The sequence below is a fragment of the Pseudonaja textilis genome, chromosome 3 (assembly GCF_049901715.1).
Source record: "Pseudonaja textilis isolate UNSWEBS1 chromosome 3, rPseTex1.2, whole genome shotgun sequence".
Lineage (NCBI taxonomy): Eukaryota > Metazoa > Chordata > Lepidosauria > Squamata > Elapidae > Pseudonaja > Pseudonaja textilis.
The window spans coordinates 176,351,911-176,369,542 of NC_141992.1; the positions used below are offsets into that span (position 1 = coordinate 176,351,911).

A 17,632-nucleotide genomic window follows, 5' to 3' on the forward strand; every position below is an offset into this window, starting at 1 on the left:
TTCATTCCAGACAGCAGCCACCACAACAAAGGAGGCATGATATCAGGATCCCAATAGATGGTATGGCTTAGTTGAAGGAATTCAATTCAACCTGACAGGGTTGATGTGTTCTGGAGACAGATACTATAGGAGACAGACAGCTGCTCAAGAAATCAGGTCTTGTGGTATATTTAAGAGTTTTTAAGAGTCACTTAGACTCTTAGACTTTAAGAATCATTTTTAATTAATCTTCTCCTTAAATCAAGAGCATCTCCTTTGAGGCACATACAGAAGACTGCTTTAATAACAGAGGTGCTGTGTTTTTATGAAGTCCAAGGAACACTAAGAAAACTTGCCCTACATTTATTTACAGGTTTAAAAATAATATTAATTTAGGTTTTTTTTGTTAAATATGTGTCTCTAAAAGTATTTAAATCAAAACTAGTTCTTACAAACTTTCCAACAAGTTTGTAAAAGTTACAACTTCTTGTCTTTGTTTCTTGTAGCATGTCTAGTAAGAGAGACCAGAATAAGAATTTTTATTTTCTTAATACATGCAGGCCAACATAATGCCACACCTTTCACCTTTGATAATTGCACTGCTTTTTATATTATTGAGAATTTTTCATCAGATAGAAGGGAAAGTTGTTAGTGCTCTGTATGTAGATAGCAAAATTAAACTAATTTTCTAATGCAAGTATTTTGAGTCATAACTTGCTAAATTAGCATCTCATTGTAAAATACATAGAAAAAATATCTTGGCTAAGCCACCAGATATAAATTGCTGATAAGTTTCATTTCACCTAACGTATATTCAACCTGGCGTTTGTATCTGGCAATGCTATTTTGTTTCTAATATATGCCTAAAAAGTATCACTATAGTCATTTAAAATAAAAAACAAAAAAGAGAATACAAAATATACAAAATCAACCATACAGAATTACTAGAATGTCTAATTAGTCACTAAACGTTTGTATACTTTTATTACTATTTTTTCTAGAAATTCTAGTCCTAATCTTTCTAATACTCAAGCTTACAAGCCAATGATGAAATATTGGACTTACAACCATTCATACAGAGACCATTCAAAATTATAATGGCACTGAAAAAAAATTGACTTATAATCAGGCCTTACACTTACAAATGTCTCAATATCCCCACAGTTATGTGATCAAAATTTGGAGGAAAAGCTTGCAAAATCAGGTTTGACACACTTAACAGAAATTCTGGTCCCAATTGTGGTTGTAAGTCAAGAACAACCTAATAACCTTCTCCCTAAGTGTTTCATGGAAGAGTCCTGCGAAGCCCTGGAGTACTGCTTCCTATCATTATTGAGCTACACAGATGAATACTATGAAAACAGAACTGTACAATTTGACATGTGGCAAAATGTAGCCATATTTAGAGAGAGGGCACTTTGGATCTTTGCATTCATTCAACTCTTTTTAGCAGATGCTCCCATAGAAGCTATTTATTCTCCCATATGTTCAAAGATCAATTAAGAAATTGGTAACAATATTTTTTTAAAAGAAAACTGAAAATCATTGTTCATGTGCTATTCAAATACTACATACACAAACACAAATCAATTAAAAAAACAAGAAAATATTTTTGTCACGAACTGCTTTTTGAACTGGAGATTATCAAGGAGGAAGGAAACTCAGAAAAAAATTAAGTGGCAGCAACCCTCTCAATTTATATTACTTAAATATGTTGACAATTTAACAGGCCAAAAGAATTTAAAAACTTAATTAAATTTTCACACACCGAGTTTTCATCCTCTTCTTCCAGTTCCCTCTGTTGTTCTTCATGCTTTTTGGTCTTAATTTCCATAGCTTCGGTAATCAGGTCTCTCAGAATTGAGACTTGCTTGGCATTTTTAATAAAAGGATGCTAGAAAATAAACCCATACAGTTATACAACATGGAGCCTACAGACAATCTGTATTCACAGTATAAATAAAGTAACATGTTAGAACAACATGCCAATCAACTTCACAGACCAGCAGGAGAGAGCATTTCCCTTTGGACAGCAATTAAAATCTGGAATAAGAGAGCATATGATCTGTTTAACTGCTTTACAACTAAATAGGATTTTCCTTTTTGTTTGTTTAGGTAAACAGCAACCATGAGAAGAATGTTGCAACAAAACACAACTGCTTTACAGTTAAGGATATAATTGTCCAAAGGAAATGTGAATTAAATGGTAAATAAACAAATAGAAGATAGCCTGACGTAGAAAAATAAACTTTATAATTCATTCAGTTATATCATTTTAATTCATTTTAACAAGCTGACAATGCAAATTAGCAGTCATAAGCAGAGCAGCCACTATAGCATGAGAAACCTGTATTCTAACAGAACACAAATCACTGAGTTATAGAAAATGATGAAATATAAATGAAGCAAAATTAAAATCATCAGGATGGGCAGCTGAAATACAACAAAAACAGATTTATTTAAAGACAACTTATACTCCTGGTTTTTTTAAAAAAAGCTCCATCCTCTCTATCAGTACTGTGAATTTGGCCCTTTGGAGCATATCCCTAGGACCAGTTAGTGGTGAAGGATGTTGAGAACTGAAGCTCAGAAACATCTGGAGTTTCACAGGATGCCTACCCTAAAAATCATTACTCATTTCCTGTACACAGCACTGATACCTTCCCACAAGACTGTGCATGAGTTCCAGAGATACAGTTTCAATTGTGGATTTGAAATATGGAAAGTGGCCTTTTTCTCTCATATTATATAGCCAATACTTTATGATTGCCCAATCAAATGTTGCTGTGTATTGTAGGCCATGACATCAGTTAGAAAAAATGAACTTGCTCAAGTTTAACAACATACAAGTTATGCTCTTTTGTTCCTGTACTATCCAAAGACTGGTTTTCTTTTCCTAGATCTTTTTTGTTGATTTTCCATTCAATGCACACTTCCATTATAACAAAGAAGTGTTATATAGATAACATTTCTATATAACATTTACATTCTTCTGTAACACTGTAGTTGCTACCAGTGCTATACTGCCCCCCCTCCCAAAAAAGCAACCAAAAAATGAAGGGGCTTTTGAAATCACATCTCTTGACCCCAAAAGAAAAAGATTACAGAGCAAATTCTTAAAAGGATTATAATTACATAAAATATACACATAAAAATCTAGCATCAAGAACAAATGTCTGACTTTATTATGCAACATAAAAAAATACAAACTAAAAAGAAAGGGTGACAAAAAAGAATGAAAGATGAAAAGAAGAAACAATGAGAAATGAAAAGGGTCAGATAATTCATATCCAAATGTTCTGGCTAGTGAAAATTGTTCAAAAATTACTGTTTGGTGCAGGAAATAGCACTAACACTGTCTGAAGAGATAGCATTATTCTAAATGTAATGTGTTCAAAATAAACATGTTTAAATATCATACTAGTGGAGAACTCTTGGAAAATCAAGAGGATTCCTCAGATCTGCTTTTCTGAAAGAATCAACCACTTGCTGTGAGATCTTCCTTTTCTTGCTTATCAAACAGTTCAAGAAATTACAGTGAGACCCTATCACTGTGGAAACACTGAAGAATTTTCTGTCAGCTATTAAGTAGAGAAAAAGTAATTCAGTGGAGGTGAACAGGGAGATTTTCATCTGACTGAACACACATGCCAACTTTCCCAGGCTGATAACTTCTTGAAAAAAAAAAAATAGCTGCATACAGCACTGACCTGCAGAAGGTGAGTTGCAGTAGCTCTCTGCTCAGGATTCTTCACTAAACATTTCTTCACAAAGTCAGTGAATTCATCAGACCAAAGCTCTGGCTTCCGGAATGTTGGAGGGGGGTTTGTGGGAATCATAAATATTGCCTGGAAAAGGAGGGGGGAGGTATAGGCATTCATTAAATAAATAAACAAGAAAGTCACTATTTCTATAATAGAAGTAAGAGGTGCTTCAGGACCAAGCTTCCATTACTATGTTCAGTGCAAGTAGCACAACGCTAGATCATACCAGAATTGTGGAAATGGTGATAACTACATTTTGCAAATAAAAAAGCATCCATTAACTTTTTAAACATCAAAATTACACTGTGTGTCATATCATTTCTGCAAATCAATCCAAATATTCTAATATTTAGTTTGCACAGAAACTATTTACCTTCAGAGAAAGCTGGTAACTAAGTCCATCACATGTAAAAAGATTAACCTCTGCTATAACTATTTTTTTATAGTTGTACAGGAGGGTATCCTGATTTAAGCAAAAATGATACAATACATTTATTCTTTTTAGAGGTTACATGTCTAAATTAATTCTTTATGGTCTCAGTTAAAGAATGCTGAAGTTATGTTTTTGCTTTTTTGCTTGACAAATACCAGTTGTTGAATTCAGATTCAGTAAAACTATCACATTATCTTCAACTTAACAAAGCAAACTTGTAATAACCTTCAGAAGTCCATAAGAAAAAGTTGTCTTTTAACTACTGTTTTTATAGCATTGTCATCACAAAATAAACTTGTTCTATATAATAATTAACACTGATCTATGACACACTGACTCAGCATAATTTTTGTCACATAAGCTATGAAATGCATATATATTTAAAAGATTGCAGCCTTTCAAGATATTCCGAGGGCTATTTGAGAACGATATTGTTGGAAAATATAATTTAAACTACTGAATTTACCATCTGCCCAGTGCAGGAATCCAAGTGAATCCCTGATAAATCTCTGGTTCTGGTTACTGTTAGAAAGTTTCTTCTAGTATTTAATCTGAGCCTGCCTTTCAATAGCTGCAGTCTAGAATGGTAAGGTTTGAACTTCTTCCCTGTGCCATGCTCAGGATGATAATATTACCTTTTAGGACAAAATAACAAACAACGGATATATATAGTCTACTCTTCAGCAGGACTTCTTAAAGAACCAGATTCAACCCAACTAATAACCGAGTAATAATGGAGTGAGTAAACTGTTATAATGTAGCAACTCCATGCTACACATCAATGATACTACAGCTGTAATCAAAAAGTCATTTTATTCACTGGTTCTATATACTGCTACCTGACAAATCATTATATCAGTTAATGCAACAAGAAGACAATAGTATGAGTCTCCCTACCCTCATCCCATTCGGGCATATAATTAGTCACCACAGAATTAATTACAACTACCATTAATGTTTCCAGTCTAGCTTTATACATCCAAAATGTAATACTTTCAGCACCTGGAAGTTTGTTAAATAATACGGCATATAAACTTTAGGTTGAAAAAGTAATTTTAATAAGAAAAGCAGCACATTCAACACTTTGTCTGTACTGTATTACTAAAAAAAAAACCTGTAATAATTCAACAGTACAGTCGAATAATATTGTGGGATTTCTCAAAATATATTTTCAGTTGCTTTTCTGAACTACATCTTCATGAAGCAGTACTGTATATAAAGAAGTGCATAGTCAGATAAAAGACAACTCCAGCAGAAAGAATAAGGAATAACAAACTGTCTTTACCACAGGAGAAAATTACAGGTTCAGTGGAAGGCAGTTTTAAACTGAAAGGTTGTTTAGATCAGGGGTCGCCAACCTTTTGGACTCAGGGACCACCAAACTCATAATGTTAAATCCCAGGGACCACTAACCGGTTCTGTGGGCATGGCCTAATATGTGGGTGTGGCTTGGTGGTCATATGACTGGCTGGGCATGGCTTGTATGTAAATATTATAAATATTTATATAAATATTGCATTTTTTATAAAAAAGAGCAACTTTTACCGAAAATCAGGCAAACCTGGCAGGCAGATTGAGTTGCTCACAGAATCACAGATTCCTTCAGAGATCTATCTATTTGCCATTGGCTAGCTCAGTCTGTCACATAAAATTTGCTTGTAAGCAAACTCACAAAATTAACTCACAACACACCATGTGTGTAAATATTGAATTTTTTATAAATAAAAAAGAGCAACTTTTACCCAAAATCAGGCAAAGCAGGCAGGCAGCTTGAGTTGCTCACAGAATCATTCAGTGATCTATCTATCTTCCATCGGCTAGCTCAGTCTCTCAAATTTGCTTGCCGTGAGTCTGCACTGAATAATAGAACTTTTAGTCCTGAGGGAGGTTCGGCTGTTCATAAAAACAGAGCTGAATATCTAAAGACTAGCTAGAAAGCAAGAAATCCAACCATTTCCTGCTTCCTAGCTAATCTAAATCTCCCAGCACAGTAAAACCACAGAACAGATGATGGTTGGAAAAATTTATCAGGCAAGTTTACCGGGTAAGGAATGAGTGGGCAGGGAGGGTTCCTGTCGACCATGTGGGCGGCATAGCCTTGTGTTTCTGCACAGCCTGGATTAATTGCTTTGGGGGAGTGCTCTGGCGATGAGATTTCTCTGCGACCCACCAAAATTTTCTAATGGCCCACCGGTTGGCAACCACTGGTTTAGATAGGACTATCATATTTGAACTGCACGAATCTGTATAGTTACTGCAGTGAAGATTTTTACTGTCATTTAGAGGTTACTCAGATTTTTGTATTCTAGATATGGCAGCCTTAGTTAAAGGCTTCAAACATTAGACCAATGTTTATTACCAAAATTTTACTATAGGAATCAAAATTTTACTATAGGAATCAAAAAGCTCATGTATTTTACAGTGCTGATATTCTTGCCTGCAACACTGTACTAGTTCAACTTCTGAACAATTCAAAGGCCATTCAACATAAAGTGGAGTTTGATTTGAAAGCAACCAGTGCATTGAGTTCCTAAATTTCTTTTCAAATATAGACATGAAATTACCCTATCTTCTGGATAAAAGTTATGAACCCATTTCTTTGTCTAACTTGGGCTTGAGTGAACCAATAAGATATTGTGGCTTTGATGCTGACCTCCAAAAAGATATTTCAGAATGGGTTTGTCTACATATTGTCTATCCCAGGCAATTACTTTTTTTGGTCATTGCTTTTTTTAAATTTATTTTTATAAATTTTCATTCATAAACATTTTTGAATAACAGTGCATTGGCAGAGCATTATTTACAAATAAAACACGATCAACATACGTCGGTAATTATTTTTTAATTATCACATAGCATAGTCAGTTATAATGCTCCTAAATACTATCTCTGCTACTGCTTAAGAATCTATCTATTTAAGCAATTTACTACCTAAGAATTATTCATTTTTCTCTTTCTTGCTGGTTTGATTATTCAAATTAATTTAATTATTCCTTTTCAGAATAAAAAGGATACTTGGACTTTGTCAGTACATACCTTTCGAAAGACAGAAAAAAAGAAAATTGAAGGCATATTTACCTACCCATCTGCATTCCATAGTGCCTTCCTACAGCTCCCACCTGTGGCACCTACATAGCCACTGCACTCCATAGTCCCTGCTCACAGGAAGTACCCACATCTCTTATCTGCAATTCTCACTCACCAGCCTGCTAACCTGGAATACCTATCTCTTCTGCAGTTACAAGAGGTCCCCCCTTAATGACCCATGTGGTTCGGGTTTTGGACAGCAACCAGGATTTCAGAATTGAAATCACTAAGCAATGCAGTCATGTGCCACCATCCTTTCCAATCATACTGCTTAGTGGAGGAAATTATAGTCCCAATTGCTATTGCAACCCAAGGACTACCTACATGTGAAAAGAAATTCAACATAAACTTCTAATATTGACCACTTAGATAGCATAACAACCTACTTGTCTCTGATCTGGCCTGTTGGTCAGGCAATTTCAATACTGGTAGTATTAAATGTTATCAATAAAGAAAGAAATATCAAGCAAATTCCCTACAATAACCATAACAGGTTTTGGCCTATTTTTGAACTGGAATAGATCTGTTTTCCCAAAATTACTTGGAATGAAGGAAATGTGTTTTTATTATATTTATCTAAAGTCAAGAGGTTTAATAAGAAGTATTTCACTTTTGCTTCCATAAAATCATGAGGTATTATGACTTCCTTCAAAGGATAATAGTCCCAAGTCCTCTTTAGCAGATATTGGTCTAAAATATTTGTCTAAAACAAATATTTATAACTGAAAATGTTGCACTATCAGGTTTTAAACCATTTCATGACACAATACAGATAGTTCTTGAGCCCAAAATTTCTGTTGCTAAGTAAGACATTTGTTAAGTGACTTTTGCCCCATTTTACAACCTCTCTTGCTCCAGTTGTTAAGGGAATCACTGCAATTCTTAAGTGAGTAACATGGCTATTAAGTAAATCTTGTTCCCCATTGACTTTGTCAGAAGGTGGCAAAAGATGCTCAAAGATGATCACATGACCCTGGGACACTGCAACTGTCATAAATGTGAGTCAATTGCCAACCATGAGAATGCTGCAACGGTCATGTGAAAAATGGTCATAAATCACTTTTCTCAAGTTGAAGTTGTAACTTCAAATGATGAACTATTGTAACTTGAGGACTACCTGTATCTGATTTTATGGCCATACAAAAATATATCCAACAAAATGCACTGCAACTTGTCACATTTTTAGCACTTTATGTATTAGATATCATTCATATTTAATGAAACAACGGTAGTGGGAGAAAAAGAATGCAATGCTATTAACACTTCTGAAAAGCTAGCTTAATTGAGTTTTGCTTCACTTCAGTCATGCAATAGTATTTTCCTACAGAAAGATATAGTACAGGGGGGAAAGATAAATTATAGTACTTGCATTTAAAATATCAGTCAAGGAAAGTTAGTTTGAATTAAGAATGTGTATTTTCATTAAAAAACAGTCATAAATAGCATCTAAAGTTTTCTGTTTAAATTGCTTTTAATATGGCATGGAATTTAACTAGAATGTTTTGCTTTTCTATCTTGTGCCAGTAATGTGGTTATCTATAAATCTGTATCTATGAACAGTATACTCCCTTAGAATGATGACCTTTGGATATTATTTCATGCAAAGTGTGGTGCATTTAAATTGGTGCAGTAATACCTGACAAAGAAGGAGGAAATGATAAGGGAACAATTGCCATATGATTAAGAGTAAAGATGAGTTACTGAGATAGACATTCTATGTTCAGCTACAAGATTATTTTGCAATTTTACTCACATTGTGATAGCAATACAAATGGTACAAATGAGTGAAAAAGGATTTCTGAACACTTTTTACACTCAGATCCTTAAAAGAATCTTGATGTGATAGATATGCACATAAATGAAGGTCTATATGCAACCTGGAATAAAAACACATATGAAAGGTAAGCAGCATTTACTCTGAATGCATAAACAGATGAGAGTATAATAGAGATGCAATCTGATATGCCAGCAGAAATTATAGGTACATCCATATCAGTGGTGGGATTAAAAATGTTTGACTACCAGTACTGTGGGCATGGCTTGGTGGGCGTGGAAGGGGAAAGATACCACAAAATCTCCATTCCCTCCCCACTCCTGCAGGAAGGTTACTGCAAAATCCCATTCCCTCACCACCCACTAACCTGCTTTCTAGCTCCGTCCTCCTGTGCAGGGCAACAAAAGAAGCCCTAGCCAATCAGCTGGGACTTGGGAGGCAGAGAATAGACGGGGACAGGGACAGTCAGAGGTGGTATTTACTGGTTCTCCGAACTACTCAAAATTTCTGCTACCAGTTCTCCAGAACAGGTTAGAACGTACTGAGCACCACCTCTGATCTATATCCCAATTTTCTGCACTGCAGAATAATTTCAGTTCTAGAACATTTACCTCAACCATGCTCTATTCTTAAATAAAGTAGATCTGTCTGACAAGGTGTGCTTTTCAAGAAAAGTAACACAAAGTATCACAAACATATTGCAAAACAAGCCAATGCATGTTGTTAGTATTTTGAGAATCTCTGGATTTGTTATTTTTCTTTTCTTTGAGGGACATTTTACATTTTCAAAATTATAAATCTGAGAATCCACAGAAAAAATAAATTTGTAATAGAAAATAAGTTGTCCATCATTAGAATGTCTACACTTGCATTTGATTAGTAAAAGGCCTCTTATGTAGCTGGAATTAGCTTGTTCCATTACCCTCCTTTGTTTGCTTATTTGCTATAAAATCCATTTTCATGTAAACTCCAAAGGTTGATAAAGTATTTAAAAGCCACCACTGTTTTAACATGATGCAAGTCTACAGAATACAACCCCTGGATTCCCATTTTAAAAGAGGATTTAATCAGACTGGGGGAAATGGAAACAATTCTTCCTGTATTCTGGGGACTAAAATAATTAAAGCAATAAATACATAAAGAAAAAGGGAGCTGATTGTCAAAGCTAGATGTGCTACAAACAAAACAGAAAGTTGGACCACTTATAACTAGTATACTCTAGAGCTCAAAAATAATTCAAGAATCAGGGAGATTTGGTTAATGAACACTAGGTAGATGCCATTAAAATCTCTCTAGGTGGCAGAATTCCATACAAATTGAGACTTTTGTCTGGCATACTTAACACAAATGTTTGAGATACGTTGGCGATTTTGGAGACCTTAGGAATAAAAACTGTAATTAATAAAATGCCAAACCACTAAGGTTGCCAACTACTGCATAAATGTCCCATTAAAGTGGTATTAAAGATAAGTTCCAAAAGTGCTTTTTCAAATGGCAACTGGACTTTGTTTTTTCTTGAATATGTTTCGCTTCTCATCCAAGAAGCTTCTGAAGAACGAAACAAAGTCCAGTTGCCTTTTGAAAAAGCATCCTTGGGACAACTTGGATGATTGAGACTCTGCATAGATAAGGTAAAAGATTTTTCCCTGTCCCGTTCTGTCTGACACTAGAGGGCATGTTCATCTCCACTGAAGAAGCCAGCTTTGTGGAAGATGCTTCTGTAGTCATGTGGCCTGCATGATTATACTTCAAGATGCACAATACTGTTACCTTCCCACCGAAGTAGTGCCGATTTATCTACTTGCTTTTGCATTACGACTACATTAGCTTTTACAAGTTCATTATAACATTTGAAATTCCACTGTTTTCAACAGAAACTAGCATACTTCATTTTCTACAGACTATAAGCCAGCATTATAATTTCTGCTTCCTATTATTAAACCTGGCTTTTTTTAAAAATTGAAGCCAAGGTTAAAAAAAGAAATACAGAACTAAAAAGTCACTAATAGATATATATTATTTATACTGAAGTAAAATTTGAAACTATGCTGCAGAGAGGAAGATCAGAAATAGGTCGATAATATTCATGGAAAATTGATACTTTTATTGCACATATTGTTTTTCCAGGCATCAGCTTACATAATTATTTAAAAGGACTTTTAACTGGCTTACAATGGAACAGTTAACACCCACTTGAACCTTCCCCAAATTCCACTACTGTACACTTTCATATTTTTCCTTATCTTATCTGTACCTCCTTGATCTTCCTACCTCTTAAATTGCCAATTCAATTATCAAATTGCTTTCCTATCACTATTAGTGAGATTAGGTTTCTTGCATAAGTTGCAAACTGAACTTTAGAAACATCAGCTGTTCTCAAATCACAACTTTCAGTTTATACTGATGATAACCAAGGGCATTTAAAGAAAAATATATCCTGGGTAAAATTTGGATTATAGTTTTAAAAACTTTTCTATACCGATTCAGTGGAGCAAAGTACCTATCCAACAAAGTATATCACATTTCTTTTGCAAGACATTTAAGTTTTCATAAAAAATAAGTTTTGAACTGGAAAATAAACATGTAGTATTTTACAGACAGCAAGGAAATTTAGAATCAATTAAGATGGAATTTTGTAGATTTTTGAAAGCTTTTAAATATTATAGGTCCATCCTGTGTATAAAACTAAGCTAAGAATCAGAAAGGCTTTCACAAGAAAATCCTTAAGGTCTTGGCAAATTACAAATACGCTATTACCACAAAATAGTTAAGATATGAGCAAACTATTAAGGAATTTTTTTAGTCCAAAAGAAATTAAATTTTACATTATCCTTATGCCTTGATGATGGAGGACTATATTCTAGTAGTGAAGAACAAACGTTACAAACTCAATACAATAAGTTTAAAGAGATCATAACCAAAACAGATGACTAAACCTGCTTTATATTCTCATATTTTATTTATCATACAGAAAATTTTTCCCAACTTTCTCTTTTCCTGTATGAGTCCACAACTATGTGATATTTTGTTTGTATTTCAATTACACTAATTCAATGCAGGTCATTTACTTTTTACTGAGTCCAGATGACATAAACTAAACATGGAACAATTGGTTTTAAAAAGCAAGTATTGCTTGGATAGGTCATACAGTGGCTATAAGGTATGATTGTCTTGATTAACCCCAAAACAGAAGTTAGAAGCAACTAACATTTTGCATTATTTCTATTTCCCCTAAGCTTAAATTGGCATTTAAGCTAACACTACATGAAAGGTAAGCTTCCTATTTTACTTTTTTACCCCTGAGCTTAAAATGCATTGTTGGTTCTCTGGTTATAGAAATAATGCAACATGTACTTCTATTTAAATGTCAGCTGGCTTTCTTTTTCTTGTCTGATGATCTGAAGCCGTTTCACAAAAGGGAAAACAAAGATCAATACTGATTTACTATCCAAACCAGCAATGGTCTAAACTTGCTCTGCTTCTTCAACAGCATTTATACTTTTAAGTCAACATGAATTAAATAATTATGCACTGGTTAATCATCAATGGATTTCAAAGTTGAAAGATAAAAACCTTAAATGAAATTTTGTCAGTGATATGGTCTTTCTTTATATTTCCAGTACAAATAGAAAGAGTGATATAACACAGCTACAAATTTATCTTGAGAGGTGCTGGATAGCTTCTCAATTGTCACTCCATTCTAGCATTCTGTATGACACAACATACAACCAGAAATATCCTGGAAATAGCAGGATATTTCTCTTTCAATTATATCTCTCAGCAGCTACATTTTAAGGTGTTGCCTTCATTATTTTTATTTATCAAATCTAATAATAACTAATAGCCCTTCCACTTTGAATTTGTTTAATCACCTAAACTAAACTTGTCTGTTCTTGAATTAGTCCAATAGCAAATATCCTAATTTAATTATATTTTGATTAATGAAAGATATTTTTACCAGTACTGAATTTTCCAATTCTATTAAATTTATAACTTCCTATTAAATTTGGCCAGTATGCCTTAAAAAACCAATATAATAATTTCTTTTTTAAAAAACCAAGAAATTTGATGATGTGCAAGCACTTAAGTTTCTTGCAGAGAGTAAATTTGTCAAAAGAAGCTTAAACAGCTTTCTGTGATAGTTCTGCCCACACAGTTAAATGGAACTGGATGAGAAATGGATCAGGAGAACCATAAGACTGGGCTAAATGCAGCAAGAATGGACAATTTAAAAAGCAATAGGTCAAGAATGAATCAGCTTGAATGTGAATTGAATACAAAAGTGACCAACCAATATCAAATAAGTATTTTGAGAGGATTTGCTCAGATAGAGAATGAATAGGATCTAAATTGTAAAACAAATATATACACTTTTAAATATGCTCAACATATTTTTGGAATTCCTTAAAAGGGTAAACAATTTGTGATGATCTGTAACTATAATACAGAGGGATGTCAAACTGGATACATCACACGCAGGCCATGCCCACCCTGCCTCCACAAAGCCAAAAAATATCACAATATGTCATGTGACGTAATGTGACACGATCGAGTTTGACACCCGTGCTATAATATCAATATAGGTTTTGACAAAGCATTCTGAGTAAACATAGCAGCATGGGATAAAAACAGAACATTCTGTGGACTATTAATTATTTCTTATCCACTGTATTTCATAACTGTTATATTGGAATAAACTAGTAATTAAAACCCAATGTAAAGCAACTGATAAAGCAAACTATACCAAGTATGAATAAGTCACAGAATTTTGCTAAATAACAGGCCTTAACCTTAAATTTAAATTAAAGCTGGCACAAATAGTAATCTTTGGTGGAATGGCGTTGCACAGTTAAGATGCCAAAGATGAGTCTCTTTCTGCATTTTTACATGAAGTAAAATCCCCAACAATGGGATATTGAATACACTTCCTTGGCAAACTTTAATACACAAGCAGGTAGCAAAGCAGTGTTGCCTTAAGTAATGATATTCCAATAACCACAGCTTTAATTGTTATTATTAACACCCTGAACTCAAGCTAGATATATACTGGCAGCCAATGCCAACCTCACTATTTTCTGCTCTAATTACAATTTCCATGAAGATAGTGTATCAATCTACTGTTTTTAATAGTGAGCCTATCAAATTTGGTCAAGAGTACCCTTAACTAGGACTGACAGGGTGAAAGAGAAGGAATGGCAAAAATGGGGGGGTGGGGGGGGACAGAGTGAAAAGAAGTGTTACCTTAGAATCCCTACATAGTCACAAGCAAACTAAGTCCAATTCCCCTTCAGTGCAATTAACCATCAATGCTGGCCAAGTTGAGAAGATTTTTGTGCATAGGTTCTTACTAATAAATCAGCTTAACTGAATCTTCATGTGTGGTTTCACATCTAACACAGGGGCATTAGTCTCTGAAAACAGACTCGGAAGCTACCTGTTACTTACCTACAAATAAACTATGCTGGGCTTTCATAGACTTAAGCTTTCTATTTCCACAGGTGAGGTAAGAAGATATAATTAAATTCCCTTGGCACAAAGAATTTGTGTAGGTTGCCAAGTTGCCACTCGCAGGTGAATCTGTCCTTCATTTATTTTAATGAAAGACAGCAAATGTAGCATCCCAAGGTAATGTTGCAGCGTCCATTCTAAGTTGGTCACTGGGACCGGAGGTTTAGTTTTCCAAGCTTTTGGACTCGTGCTGGAGCCAGCTTCATTTATTTTCTTCATATTGTACATCACTGAACAATTTTTAACTACTGGACTTTGATCAATTAGATTACAATTTATAAAAGGCATTTTTATTTTTAATCAGAATGATTGCCTAGATCTTGTAAATCATGGCTTCCTTAGCCTCAGAATTGAGCATCTCACTTAAAATGGTAAAGATGTGGAAAAGATTTTCTTTTGTATCTTTATGTACCTCTAGTGTTATGGCCTATAGCCACAATGGTGGACCTATGGCACGTGTGCCGGAAGTGGCACACAGAGCCACTTCTGCCAGCATGCGAGAGCCCCACTGCGCATGCGTGCGTGTTGTGCGCCCAACAACTGATTGTTGGGTATCTGGCACTCATGCGCTGGGGTCACAGGAGATGTGCATGCATGCGCAAAGACACATGGGGGGGTCTCGCGCACATGCACAGAGATGCACAGCATGAGAAGCATGCAGAGAAGCATGAGGCACAGGAGGTCGCACGCACATGCGCGTGGGGTGGCAGCGTGCATTGCCTTCTGGGTGCTGGCACGCGAGCACACGTGCAATTTCCGGCACAGGAGCCAAAAAAGGTTAGCCATTCCAGCAACCCCATGACCATATGATCAAAATTCAGATGCTTGGCAACTGGTTCATACTTATGACTGTTCCAGTGTTCCAGGGTCATGGGATCACCTTTTATGACCTTCAGACAAGCAAAGACAATAGGGAAGCCAGATTCACTTAACAACCAAGTTACTAACTTATCAACTGCAATGATTCTTTTAACAAATGTGGCAAGAAAGGTCATAAAATGGGGGGAAACTCACTTAACAAATGTCTCACTTAAGAACAGAAATTTTGGGCTCAACTATGGTCGTCAGTTGAGGACCACCTGTGGTACAAAAGTAGCCTTTATTAAATTATTTGTATATAATAAAAGTGTGAAGGTTGATGAAGAATCTTCAGAAATGGGTCAGGGAAATGAAGAATTTGGAGACCCCTGAATTAGACTGGACTAGTTCTGTAAAATTATATTAAACTATAAAGTAAAAACACAGCTAGCCTTAATGCTAAATTCAAGGAGCACTAATTTTACAACTCTGCTGGCTAAATTTCAGTATATCTTACAGAATTGGATCTCTGCCATTTGGAATTAATAATGCCTCATAAATAATCTTCAAAAAAGGAGGGAATGATAGACTGTCATTGGAAATGTTATTCAAAACTAAGCAATCACATAGTTATTTCAATTCTATCATATTACCAATAATTTCATCAGAAACATATGTTAGCAACACAATTTAGCTACAATTATTGAATGTTTTTTCACTTTCATAACAAATTAGGCAATGCATAGCTGATGCATCTGAAAAAAATTACTTCAGAGAGTCACAAGCCTTAAAGCAAAGCACTTGGTGTCATAATCCAAACCATCTCTGATTGAAATTCAAAGGCAAAGGGAATCAACATGTAACACTGTGTACCAAGTTGCTTTTATTTCTTATCATCTTTATTTGGTCATCCCAGATGCTAAACTATAGACCTTCACTGAAGCATTTAAACGCTTAAATGTTTTCTGAAAACCAATAAAAAAATCTGTACTATTCATTTTAATAGGAGATGAGACAACAAATTCTACATTGGTACATCTACATACTGCATAAGCTCTGTATGTTGAAAATGATAGTCCACCTCAGCCACCTTGTAATGGCCAACCAATCAACACTTTTATTGTTTTGCCTAGAATTCAGGTATACAGTTACCATTTGGGGACAGAATAATGAGGTTAATAGCTCATCCAGAATTTCTATTTATATGAAAAATGTCCATGTTCCTATAAGGACAGATGAAAGAGTGTAAACTTTACTGCAGGAGTGACCCTTCCTATCACATTATTCCATTTTTGGATACTGGGTGGTGTTAATTATTTTTTAATTCCCAAAATAGATAATTAACAAATACAAAAACTAGAATGCCAGTATATTATTGAAAATGCTGCAATAGTATTTGGTGCTTTTTAGGCAAAGTTATAAAACAGACTCAAACAATTTCAATGTACATGGCATCTGCAATAAATTAGTTACACTTAATTTTACTGGTTTTATATAAATAACCTCCCATCACGTCCTGCTATGCTGTCTCACTGTAGCAAGGGGCAGGGATTTCCTGGGTGGGATGATCAAAGATCATCAGTGCATAGACTAAGAATATACACTCCCACACAGGGACACTCAAGCTTGAGGGTCACCCCATGCGGCCAGCTACAGCAAGCACAAACTCCTGCCAGAGGGCAGTGATACAGGAAAATTCTAGGGGCAGAACATTTTAGTAGCAACAACAAAGGCATCATTTCATACTGTACAGGAGAAGAACAATATGGTTACTCCTGTAGTTTGCAAGGAGAAATCCCATGGATCAATATGATACAGTGACTGATGGGAAGCCCTAAGTCAGATGGGATTCAACATGCTACTATACAAGAGCTGAAGCTCTTTTGGAACGGTAATAGTGTCTATAACATGCTTAGATTAAAACCTCTGAGACAGCTGGTTGCTGATGCATGCCATGCAAGGAAAATAATCTGATGCTGCAAAAAAAAATATTACACTGGAATATGGAATATAAGAAGCATGAACGTAGGAAAGATGAACATAGTGGAAGATGAAATGAACAGACTACATATTAACATCTTAGGCAGCAGCAAACAACTTATAAATTTCTGCCAATCTAATGATGTCTCCATTGCTGCTACTGCATTTAAACAACCCAAATAAAGACTATATACACAAGTATTACCAGACAGATACAGAAAAGACACGGCCAGGGGCTGACCATGAAATAAATCAGGAACTGCTTGTCAGAGTGTGTGTCAGCCTTCAAGATTTTCTTCCTTTGCTTTG

The 17,632-nt window shown here is 35.0% G+C and overlaps 1 protein-coding gene across 4 annotated transcripts in view; it reads right to left on the reverse strand.

The window, feature by feature from the left end:
- STK3 (serine/threonine kinase 3) overlaps positions 1–17,632 on the reverse strand; it is a 72,457-nt gene that overhangs the window by 16,935 nt on the left and 37,890 nt on the right. For 3 of the 4 annotated variants that reach the window (XM_087931539.1, XM_087931537.1, XM_087931538.1), the window contains exons 7-8: positions 3,690–3,827; positions 1,748–1,873 (exon numbers count right to left, since the gene is read on the reverse strand). In XM_087931539.1, coding sequence (XP_087787665.1) covers positions 1,748–1,873; positions 3,690–3,827 — 264 coding nt within the window. The remainder of the gene's footprint in view (positions 1–1,747; positions 1,874–3,689; positions 3,828–17,632) is intronic. The other variant, XM_087931540.1, reaches the window with a different exon arrangement.